Raw genomic sequence first — 12,013 nt, 5'->3', positions numbered from 1 at the left:
CCAGGGGTTGGACAAAGGAACTGTGGTCTTCAGCTGGGGCCTGGATGCTTGGAGCTGGGTTGGAGCTCAGACTCTCACCCCTTGGGCATTTCAGAATCCTCAGTTATTATTTATTTATTTTCACAGGTTTCCAATGTGTTTTTATTATTAGTTAAGTCATGCTTCAGGGTCCCAGGGTAGGTCTCCCTTTACCACACCCCAGGAGAAGGACAGAAGACAGAGGAGAGGTGAGGTGCAGCCAGATCAGATCTTCTCAGGAAATGTGACTTCAGCCCAATAGTCTTCCCAAGCTGAGACTCAAGCTATGGTGTAGAGGGACATGTGCACACGGTGGTACCACTCACACACATAAACATTGCTTTTTTAGTGGTCATTGCCTTCTCGCAGCGGTGGAAGTCCAGGTAGTTCTGGTCTGGTTCTGGATGGGGAAGTGGCTGTCAAAAGGAGCAATCTTGTAATTCTTGATTTTGGTCTTGATGTCTTCTGCCATGGTGCTGACTCCTCAAGTTGCTCTTGAAGCACTTGAAGCTCAGTGCTGGATGCCTAAGTTATTGGTGTGGCTACCGCTGCATAACTGGGCCGCACCTGAGCCCTATCCTGCATGCCTGTTTGGGGGCAGGGAACCATTGACCGGGCTTTGGTGAGCTCCAGCCCCAGACTTGCCTGGTCTCACGCCTGCCCGCTGTCCCACCTCAGCCCACAATTGTCGTGCAGCCCAAGGGTAGGGTCTGGAATGAGAGACTGTGCACTCTTAGTGCTGCAGCCCTTTGCAGAAAGCCACTCCACTGGGTATCTGCGCCTCCTGGGCAGGACCCCGCATTGCTCAGACACACCCGACATGCTCCCAGCCACAGGAAGGCCAAGGAAGGCCTCCTCCTGGCACTGCTTCCAATGTGGGAGGCAAAATATGTTGGAGTCGGTCCCTTATGGCCGCCCAGACAGCTAGCTACAAAATATTTCTCCTTTTGAAGCTCATTCCCCTGTGTGCAATTCCGTGTCTCTTCCCTCTCATCTCATTATAGAAGGGCATCCCATCCCACTCAGATCCCTGACTGCTCCCTTTGTCTACACAGCTTATCTTTCTGAGTTAAAATCCCAATGAGATGGGGGTCACGCTACTTTCCAGGAGTCTGGTGGAATTAGGAATGATGGCCGGCACATCTGATGGAGCCCTAGCCCCCCGGGGTCCCATCAGACAGAAGAGGCCAAGCGAAGGCGGTGCTGGACCAGTCAGTCAGCTCTGCCTGTGCTACGCTCCCTCTTCCCAGCTGCTTGTGCAAGGCGGTGCCTCAGATCCTGTGGGGAAACAGGGTGGGGTGTACTGAAGCACAAAGAGGAGTGATACGGACTGTCCAGGAATGTTAACTATGCAGGGAATGGGGACTGGGGAGGTGGGGAAGGAAGAAAGGGAACCCCTGCTCTCGTGGATGATCTAATAACCACCGGTCTCTCAAGTCTGGACTCCTTCCTGTTTGGACTGAGCATTCAGATGGTTGCACTTGCACGTTAGGTAGAGGTGGCTTTGGGAAGGAGTGGGGATAGGAGCTCCTTACTTATCAGGTGAAGCCAGCACTGATGTGGCCTTAGGTCTCCCTGGGGGATGCAGGGCCCAAGGACAGGGCCGCTGGTTCATGTCCTTCTTCTGCGAAGCCCCAGATTTAGGGCAAGTTTAGCTCCAGACCCAACTGGATTCACTTCCATGTCAGAGATTCAGGCGGTAAACAGAGACCAGACAAAACCAAGAATCTTCCCTTTTCTTCCCTTTCTGTCATCTCCCCCAAAACTTGGAGTCACAGCCACTGGCTGATTTCTTCCCAAAGCTACCTCCCCACTTTCTTACTGAATTTTTCTTCAGATTCTGTTTTGTTTTGTTTTTTTGGTGGTTGGCAGGTGCAGGCATCTGAACCCCTGACCTTGGTGTTACAAGGCTGTGCTCTAACCAACTGAGCCAGCCACCCAGCCTTCATATTCTGTGTTTTGTAAACTTTAAGACTGTTCTTTATTGCAGTACTTTTTTTGAAAAAATGATGAGTCTTCCAGTGCATTCTCAATATACTTAGACAATAGCCAACACCATCCTGTGACCCACAGGGACCTCACCACAAGTCCTCCCTCTATCCTCCTTCATTCATTCTCCCTGCTCCAGCCACACCATGCTCCCAGCTTCTAGAACCTGCCCCCATTCCTTGGCTGTGGCCCCTTCCTCTGTCTTCGAAGCCAGCAATGCTGGGTCAAGTCTTCACACTTCCATTCTCTCTCGTTCTGTGCAGTTGGTAAAGCCTCTCTGGTTTTGTGGACTCATCAGGTGACATTGGGCCCACACGAATAATCCAGGTTGATCTCTTCATCTCAAAAATACTTAACTTCATCACATCTGCAAAGTCTCTTTTGCCATGTAACAGAACATATTCACAGGCTCTGGAGATGAGGACGTGGACGTCTTTGGGGGCCCTTATTGGGGCTATCCGAAGTGTTTGGCCACTTTCTCTTATAAACATCAGCTCACCTCTTAGATTAATCATAGCTCTGAACTTGATTTCATGTAAAATCTTCTTCACCTAAACCAGGGCTTCTGTGGCTGCCCCCTCCTCAGCCAGAGGGGCAAGGACATTGCTTCTTATATGTCACCCTCTCACGATTGTCACCCCATGAGGGCAGGGCTTTGTGTTGCTCTTAGTGTTTCCAGTGCCTACCGCAGGCAGAAACTTTGCTCAATAAACACTCAGCCAGTGGACATTGAGTGAGATTCATCACTCTGACACAACTCTATATTATTCTTTTGATTGAGATATAATTCATATACCATAACATTCACCCTTTAGAGTGGAAGATTCAGTGGTGTCTATTGCATTCACAAAATATATTTACTAGTATAACTACCAACCCTAGAACATTTCCAGAACCCCAGAACCCATTACCAGTCACTCTCCATCCCCCCATACCCTATCCCCTGGCAACCACTAATCTACTTTCTGTCTCTATGCATTTGCCTCTTCTGGACATTTCATATAAATGGAATCATGTGATATGTGGTTTTCTGCATCTGGCTTCTTTCACTCAGCATGATGTTTTGAGGTCCATTCACATTGTTGCGTATGTCAATGCTTCATTCCTTTGAACTCAGCATTGCCTTTGCACATACCTGAAGGCTGTGCGTATAGGTTAAGAGTGTAGGAAGACTCTCCTATCATTGGCCCCTCTTCTCTAAATAATGTGCAGCCAAATGAAGTTCCTAGAGTGACCATACTGATGGTCCAGCAAATATTTCCAACCTTCCTGAGCACAAGATGACCCCATTGCTGGGGTCTCCTTAACTGTCTTCAAACTTCCTGTCTTCCTTCCTGTCCTGGAACTTCCTCTTCTAATACTTCCTGTCCTCACAATTCCTGTCTTCGAACTTCCTGTCCTTGAACTTCCTGTCATACTCCCTCCTCCAACTGATCTCACACTTCATGTCTGCAAACTCCCAGTCCTCAAACTTCGTGTCCCCACACTTCCTGTCCTTGAACTTACTGTCTTATACTTCCTGTCCTCCAACTGTCCTTATACTTCCTGTCCTTGAACTTCCTGTCTCATACTTCCTATCTTCGAACGTTCTGTCCTTGAACTTCCTATCTCATATTTCTGGTAGTCCAACTGTCCTCACACTGACTGTCCTTGAACTTCCTGTCCTCAAACTGTCCTCACATTTCCTGTCTTGGCACTTCCTGTCTCAGACTTCCTGTCCTCCAACTATTCTCACACTTCCTGTCCTCAAACTTCCTGTCCTCACACTCCCTGTCCTCCTACATCCTGTCCTCAAATTTCCTGTCCTTACTGTCCTCAAACTCGATGGCCAGCCTCATATCATAAGTAATAGAAAGCAGTGGGGGCCTGTTAGTCCGTTTTTGTGTGGCTATAACAGAATAACCGAGACTGGGTGATTTATAAAGAACTGGGGTTTATTTGGCTTATGATTCTGGGACAGCTGCATCTGTCATGGGCCTCAGGCTCCTTCTACTCATGGCTGAAAGTAGCAGGCAGCTGGTGGGTACAAGCAGATCACATGGCAAGGGGAAGCAAGAGAGAGAGAGAGAGAGAGGAGGTGCCAGGGTCATTTTAAGCAACGAGCTCTCATGGGAACTAATAGAGTGAGAACTCACTCATTAATCCCCCCTGCCCCAGGGAGAGCATTAATCCATTCATGAGGGATCCACCCCATGACTCAAACAGCTCCCGACACTGCCACATTGGGGTCATATTTCCATGTGAGTTTTGGTGGGGGCAAGACATCCAAACTATCATTCTGCCCCTGGCCCCCCAAAACTCATGTCACTGTCACATACAAATACAATTATTCCATCCCAGCAGTCCCAAAAGTTGTAGCTTGTTCCAGCACCAACTTCAAAGTCCAAAGTCTCATCTGAGACCAAAGGCAAAACTTCCAGCCACAAACCTGTAAAAATCAAAACCAAATTTATCTACTTCCAAGATACAATAGTGGAACAGACACTGGCTACACATTCCCATTTCAAAAGGGAGGACTAGGCCAGAAGAAAGGAGAAACAGGCCCCAAACAAGCCCAAAGCACATCAGGATAGACATTAAGTCTTAAAGCTCCAAAATAATCTTCTTTGACTCCAAGTCCTGCATCTTGGGCACAATGGAGCATCTGGGCCCCCAAAGCACTGGGCAGCCACACTCCCAGTGCTATGCAAGGCATAGCCCATTGAGCTGCACTGGTGCCTGCAGCTTTTCCAGGTGGGTGTTCCATGTTGCCAGTGGCCCTACAGCTCTGGGGTCCTGGTGGCAGCCCTGCTGTGTTGGCTCTCCTAGACATTTCTCTGTTGGGGGGGTCTCTGTGGGAGCTCCGATCCCACTTTCCTGCTTGGCATTGCTCTAGTAGATGGCTTCTGCAGTGGCTCCACATGTGTGGCAGGTATCTGCCTGGGCCCCCAGGCTTTTCTGTACATCCTCTGAAATTGGGGTGGAGGCTGCCATACCTCCACAGCTCTCATGTTCTGCCAGCCTGAAGACTTAACATGATGTGGATGCCACGAAGTGTATTAGTCAGGGATCTCCAGAGAGACAGAATCAATAGAATACATTATAGTTATATGAGAGGGATTTATTAGGAGAATTAGCTCACGTGGCTATGAAGAAAAGTCCCACGATAGGCTGTCTATAAGCTACATTCCAGTAGCGTGGCTCACTCCACGTCCAAAGGCCTCAAAACCAGGGAAGCTGATGGTATTCTTGGTGTAAGTCCTGGATCCCTAAAGCTGAAGAGTCTCAAGCTCTGATGTCCACAGACAGGAGAGAAGAGTTTATCCCAGCTCCAGCAGATCAAGAGAGCTTCACCTCTTTCTTCTGTCTTTTGTTCTCTCTGGGTCCCCAGCAGATTGGATGGTTCCCACCCACACTGAGGGTGGGTCTTTCCCACCCGGTCCACTCAGACTCTCATAGTAATCTCTGCTGGAATCACCCTCATGGACGCACCTGAAAAGACAGTTTTACCAGGTTTCTCAGCATTCCTTCATCTAACCAAGTTGGCACCTAGAATTAACCTTCACAAAAAGGTTTCCAGCTTCTGTTCTCCAGAGGTGTTACACAAACCGCACTTGGGGCTGCTTGAGGCAGGGATGCTCCAGCTGGAGCAGCTGGGATGCAGGGAGTGGGTCCCTGAGGGAAGTGGTGCCCCAGGTCTGTTCTCTGGGACACCTTGGGCCTCCTATGCCTCAGGGGTCTGTGGTGGGAGAGGTGCCCTTCCAGATTTCTGAAATGTCATCATGGCTTTTCTCCCATTGTCTTGCCTGTTAGCATCTGGCTGCCTCACCACCAAGCTAATGTCCTTACCAACCAGTCTATCTGCTTCACCCTTGCGTTTTTCTCCTGCTCTCTGCTTCTCTACCACATGGCCAGGCTGCAAATTTTCTAAATCTTTACGCTCTGCTTCTCTTTTAAATTCTGGCTTTACATCATGCCTTTTCTGCCATAACTGCTGAGTTATGGTTATTGCAAATACCATGCAGCTTCCTGAATGCATTGCTGCTTAGAAATTTTTTCTGCCAAACATTCTGGTTCACAGCTCTTCAGTCCCACCTTCCACAAAGTCCTAGAGCATGAACACAATGCAGCCAAGTTCCTTACTATGGTGTAGCAAAGGTGGTATTTTGTCCAATTTCCGATAAGTTCCTCTTTTCTACCTGAGACCTCATCATCAGCATGAATTTTACTGTCCACATTTCTATCAACATTCTGGTCACAACCATTTAACCAATCTCTAAAATGTTCCAAACTTTCCCTCATCTTCTGGTCTTCTTTTAGGTCCTCCAATCTCCTCCAACCTTTGCCCATTGCCCAGTTCCAAAGGCGCTTCCACATTTTTAGCTATATGTATAGCAACACCCCACTCCTTGGTACCAATTTTCTGCATTAGTCCATTTTTGTGTTGCTGTAACAGAATACCTGAGACTGTTAATTTATAAAGAACAGAAGTTTATTTGGTTTACAGTTCTGGGACAGCTGCATGGCCTGATGTCCACTGGCCCTGACTATAGTGGCACAGGCAGGCCATTGAGAGTTTTATCTTTCCTGTGGCTAAGAGCATCCCAAGGCTCTGAGAAGAGGGTTCGGCCCAGATCATGCTGCTCGTAATCACCAGGTGTTTTGGCCTCAGGGCATCTTCCTGGGATTAGGCTAGCAGGCTGTGGATAAGAGGGAGGCTGAGTGGGCTTGGAGGGTTGAGAGGAGCAAGGCACAGGTACCAGGACTCTGAGATATTGTCTTAGCTAATTTGGGCTGCTCTAACAAAGTACCACAGACTGGGTGGCTTATAAACAACAGACATTTATTGCTCACAGTTCTGGAGGCTAGATGTTTAAGATCAAGGTGCCAGAAGATTTGGTGTCTGATAAGGGCACACTTCCTGGTTCACAGATGGTGCCTTCTCACTGTGTCCTCACATGGTGGAAGGGATGAGGGAGCTCTCTGGGTTCTCTTTTATAAGGGCATTAATCTCATTCATGAGGGCTCCACCCTCATGACCTCATTTCCACCCAAAGGTCCCACCTCCTAACACCATCACCTTGGGGGTTAGAATTTCAACATAGGAATTTATGTGTGGGAGGGGACACAAACATTCAGTATATAGTAGATGGGAACTGAAAAATTTGTTCAGAGGGTACTAGAGATGGAATTGTCTATTCCATGGTTTTATTGAAAGTGGGTCCCATTTAGGTCAAGTCTCAAAATTAGCAGCCAGTCCCCTAGGTTGGCTAAAATCAAAAGTGGAAAATAGCAAGTGTTGACAAAGATATGGAGGAACTGGAATCTTTGTACATTGCTGGTGGGGATGTAAAACGGTACATTTGCTGCAGAAAGTAGTTTGGTGGTTCCTCAAAAAGTTAAATGTCGAAATACCATCTGACCCAGCAACTCCACTCCTAGATGTAGACCCAAAAGAAAAGAAAGCAAGGACTCAGAGAAACACTTGCACATGCATGTTCATAGCAGCACCATTCGCAATAGCTAACAGGTGGAACAAACTACATATCCATTGACGAATGAATGAATAAACAAAATATGATATAACCATATAGCATAATATTATTCACCAATAAAAAGGAATGAAGTTCTGACACATTGTGTCACATGGATGAACCTCAAAAATATTATGCTAAGTGAAAGAAGCCAGACACAAAAGGCCACATACTGTATGATCCCATCTATATAAAATGTCCAGAATGGGCAAATTCACAGAGATGGAAAGTAGTAGGAAGCAGCAGTTGCCAGGGGTTGGGGGTGGGGGGATGGGGAGTGACTGTTTAATGGTATGGGGTCTCCTTTTGGGGGGATGAAAATGCATTGGAACTAGGCAGAGGTGGTTGCATGACATTGCAAATGTACTAAGTGCCACTGAATTGTTCACATTCAAATAGGTAATTTTATGTTCCATCCATTTCACCTTAATTGAGAAAAACCAAAAAACAACAATCCACAACCTCAGTAGCAACATAAGGACACTCTCTGTAGAAGGGTTTTGCTGTGTGTGTACTTCCCTGACCTTTCCAGGTCATGGAAGCAGTCTGATGGTCTCACTGGGGACTTTTTTGTCCCCCTATGCTGTTGCTGCCTGCTTTTTCCTCTCCAGCACCATCCTGCTGTACCACATCATGGCCTGGGGCCTGGTCACCCTACTCTGCCTGGAGGGAGCTGTCATGATTTACTACCCTTCTGTGTCCAGGTAAGCCAGCACGCCTGGCAGCCCAGGTGTTCCAACCCCAGGCCCATTCTGTGTTCTGCAGGAAATGGACATTCCCTGACCCACAGGGGTCGCCTTGCAGGTCACCCCTTTGTCTTGTGCCATGTGAGGCCACTCACAATCACGACCTGGAGGGCTTGCTGCAGGGCCTTGCACCCGTGATTTCCTTCCCGGCCTCTGCTTTTCTCGTTTGCGTGCTCACAGCAGGTATGCAAAGCTTTTGGTATATCCTCTCCGTATTGGTGAAGCTTCCTCATGCCCACTCTTTAATTTTTATTCTTCACGCTTCCTCTGGAGGAGCAGGTGAGTTTAACATTTTAAGCAGGAGTTCGAGATGAGAAGCAAATGGGAGCTCTGGGAGGAGCTAATTCTGTGCCTCTGCTTCCTGCGCTTTCTCCCTTTTCTTCCATCCTGCACTCTTGGCTACCCTGAACACAGATGCAGGAAGATGTGGCCACTGAAACTGTTTCAGGCATTTCTTCAAGTTTAAAATCCCATCAATGCAACCATTTACAAGGCCTCAAGGCACCTGCAAAGACATATACTCTAACTTCCTATGGAAAACTGGAAAACAGGTGAGCAGTACCTGTGATTTTAGGGCTGTGTGGAGTGGGATCAGCACAGCACAGCCCTCAGGATAAATTTGGCCCTTTGCCTGATTTTGTACATAAAGTTTTATTGGAACACAGCCCATTTTTTTATGTACTGTCTATGGCTGCTTTTGCACTACAACATCAGAGTAGAGTCGTTGTGACAGAGACTGTGGTATGACCCACAAAGCAGAGAATATTTACTATCTGTCCCTTTACAGAAAAAAATTGCTGGCCCATGGTGTAGATCATTTCTCCCCCTTCTTTTTCAATTTCTTTCAGCTACTCAGTTAGCGGTCTCCAAACTGGTTTTGCCTTATCAACGGTGAATACTCACAGGAGCTCCGTGTAGATCCATTCGTGCACTCTCTTTCCTGGAGAACTTGAACAGGGCAGATACAGTGTCAGCAGCTGCTATAAGAGAACGCACGTAATTGGAAAGGGAGTTTCTGTCGCTTGCCCTCACCTGTGGGACCCTGGAGACCCCTGGCAAAGTGGAATCTGAGCCTAAGGGCGTGATTGCTGGGGGGCTCACAAGGTGCCCCGAGGTGCTGTGAGGTCTTCAGGAAGCATCTTAATCCAAAATCAGCTCTTAGTCCTCACATCTCCCAACCTAGAGCCTTCGGCGTCCTTCAAGCTCGCAGGCTCACTCTCATTTGCATGTACTTTCTGTCTTGGCAGTGGAGCCACTTTTCTTGCTCCTTGTCTCCCTTTCTCCCCTTGAGCCTTTCCAGACTGCATTGCGGCCTTCATAGCTGAAGATGAAAGTGCCTATTAAAAAGGAGGTGGCAGCATGGAAATCCTTCCTATGGCAAGATGGGTATTGCATTTTTCCTGCCTGATTTTTCATATTTTCTGCCATTTTTTTCCTTTTGGTTTGAATGCTCCATGAATATTAAAAGTGCTTTTGTTTTTATCATTTCACCTTCTGTGGCCACAGGGGCTGGCTGTCATCTGCTTTTCTGCCTGCCCCTTTGGTTGGGCCTGCTCCATCTTCTCTCCCCTTTGCCTTGGTTCTCTCTGCCTCTGCACCATTTTTCTTCTCTCCTACATTATGCATTTCTTAGCTGATAGTTCCTACTTGGTAACATCCACTGTGTGGCTCCCCACACATCCTACGGTGACCGACAATGCCTATGACTCATCAGTATAAAACGTTGTCCTTTTCCCTGAAAAGAATCACAGAAACAATTGATATCCATAATCATGAGAACAAATTTCCTTTGAAATATGAAGCTCAGGTATTTTGAGTTGCTCAGGGAGAGAGACAAGATGTCATTCATGCTACTGGCTAATGTGTAGCATGTAGTAAGTGCTCAAAACCTAACTAGTTGAGTGCCTTTGTTTCTACTTGAATTTTGTGATTTTTTCCTTGAAGAGACCCCATGTAGGGAATCCTCTACCCCAGAGTGTCTTTTCCTTAAATGCCTTACAGGTCCTCCCATTTACGAGACAGAAACATGATTGATTTCCTTATTCTCCTGCAAATTATTGCTTGTTCTCAGACATGAGGAATGAGTCAGATTTCCTTTCGGCAGGGTCAGAAGTAGATTTGTGCATTTCCCTTTTCGCCCTCACACTCTTATCTCGGCTACCAGATAAGTCTGCATGTTTTAGCCAAAGCTTTGCCTTCAAGAAGAATGACTCAGTTTTCTTCCCTCAGGTGTGAAAGGGGTCTGGACCACACCATCCCCCACTATGTCACCAAGTACTTGCCACTGCTCCTTGTCCTTGTGACCAACCCCATCCTATTCCAAAAGACAGTGACGGCAGGTAAATAATAGGGAAGTTCTCTGGGTACATGGACACTGGGTAGGACCCCATGTCTGGGGCTCAGATAATGGCATGTCATCCTTCTGGAATTATCCAGGACAGTTGATCCCATTCATCATCCTCCAGAGGCATAAGCAGAATACAGTTGGATAAAGTAAACGGGTTTAAGAAATGAAAATGAGCAAGCCTGTTTAGTCATGGACCACACACATTGTCTGTCAACATTTGTTATCTCAAGGCCAGGACAAGTTGGCCTTTCATTTCTGTGCAGGGCTCATGCTGGGTCTGCCCTTGGCACACCTCAGAGGCTCCCAGGAATGGCCTTAGGAAACTGTGGAGGTGAGGTAGGAGCAGAAGGGGAGAGAAGGGGTGGGGGGAAGGGATGCAGCAAAGACTGAGGGGTCTGGATCCTGGTCAGTCCCATGATGCTCTTGGCTTGTGTCTTTTCTCAGATGAGCAGGAAACAGGAAATGAGCCAGATGCAATGGGAAGAACTGGATAAGAGGAGTATCGTGAGTCAGTAGAATGTTAGGGAAAGACCTCTGGGCTGGGACTGGGGATTTCCATTCCAGCCCCTACCACCTCTTCAAGGAAGGGTGACCTGGAGCAAGTGTCCAGCTTCCTCGGGCTGCTGTGGATCCCTCAAGGGCAGAATGGGCATAAGGAAGTTTGCCTTCACAGAAAGGTTGTTTGAGGATCAGCTGTTGATTTTAGAATTTTAAAACATTGTTTAAAGTACTCTACCACTAGGAGCAGGAAATTATTGCGGCTCTTTGGACCAGTCTTTTTATATCTACATTTAAATATGGTGCATTAAACAGAGGAATTTTTTTTACAAAATTAAGTAAAAAGTAGTGATTTAAGTATATCAAACCAATGAAAATGACTCATAGAAAAAAGGACTGAAAAGAAATACAGTAAAACGTTAACAGTGGTTGTCTCTGGGTGGAGGGACCATGGGTCATTAATTCTTCTGTAAAGTTTTATACTTTCTAACTTGTCTATAAGGAGAAACTTAAAATAGTTAAGTATTTTAAAATAACAGGTGTGTATTATTTTTATAATAGAGAAAATAAACCTTTAAAACTATAGTCCCTGAACTAGTAAAATCCAAATAAAACTGGAAGTTTAGTTCAGATCACTGTTAATTTCTTATTTGTGACAAACGTCCTGTGGTTGTGTAAATTGTTAACACTGGGGGAAGCTGGGCAAAGAGTATAAGGTATACAGAAGCTTTCTGAGCTACCTTTGCAATTTTTAAGTCTGTCTATCTAACATTGCTTCAAAGTAAAAATTTTAAAAATATATATTCCTTAGAGTCTAGGAGGACTCCAACTTGGAAGTTGTGAGGCATGGAGGTCAGTAGCTTGCTTTGCCTCATGCTCTCTGGTTTTGATTATGGGTTCAC

The 12,013-nt window shown here is 46.6% G+C and overlaps 1 protein-coding gene and 1 pseudogene across 1 annotated transcript in view; one reads left to right on the top strand and one right to left on the bottom strand.

Annotated features, from left to right (window-relative positions):
• Nucleotides 1–243: 243 nt before the first annotated feature.
• On the bottom strand, nucleotides 244–490 carry LOC134366675 (cytochrome c oxidase subunit 6B1-like; annotated as a pseudogene).
• Nucleotides 491–4,642: 4,152 nt separating this feature from the next.
• The window catches only part of LOC134367139 (G-protein coupled receptor 143-like), a 31,026-nt gene continuing 23,655 nt past the window's right edge, over nucleotides 4,643–12,013 (top strand). The window contains exons 1-3 of the mRNA XM_063083779.1: nucleotides 4,643–4,740; nucleotides 8,132–8,224; nucleotides 10,496–10,605. Of these exons, the coding sequence (XP_062939849.1) occupies nucleotides 4,643–4,740; nucleotides 8,132–8,224; nucleotides 10,496–10,605 (301 nt within the window). The remainder of the gene's footprint in view (nucleotides 4,741–8,131; nucleotides 8,225–10,495; nucleotides 10,606–12,013) is intronic.

This window comes from Cynocephalus volans, chromosome X, assembly GCF_027409185.1.
Source record: "Cynocephalus volans isolate mCynVol1 chromosome X, mCynVol1.pri, whole genome shotgun sequence".
Lineage (NCBI taxonomy): Eukaryota > Metazoa > Chordata > Mammalia > Dermoptera > Cynocephalidae > Cynocephalus > Cynocephalus volans.
Note: the sequence above shows the minus strand (reverse complement) of the source record. Positions and strands in the feature narration are given on the sequence as shown.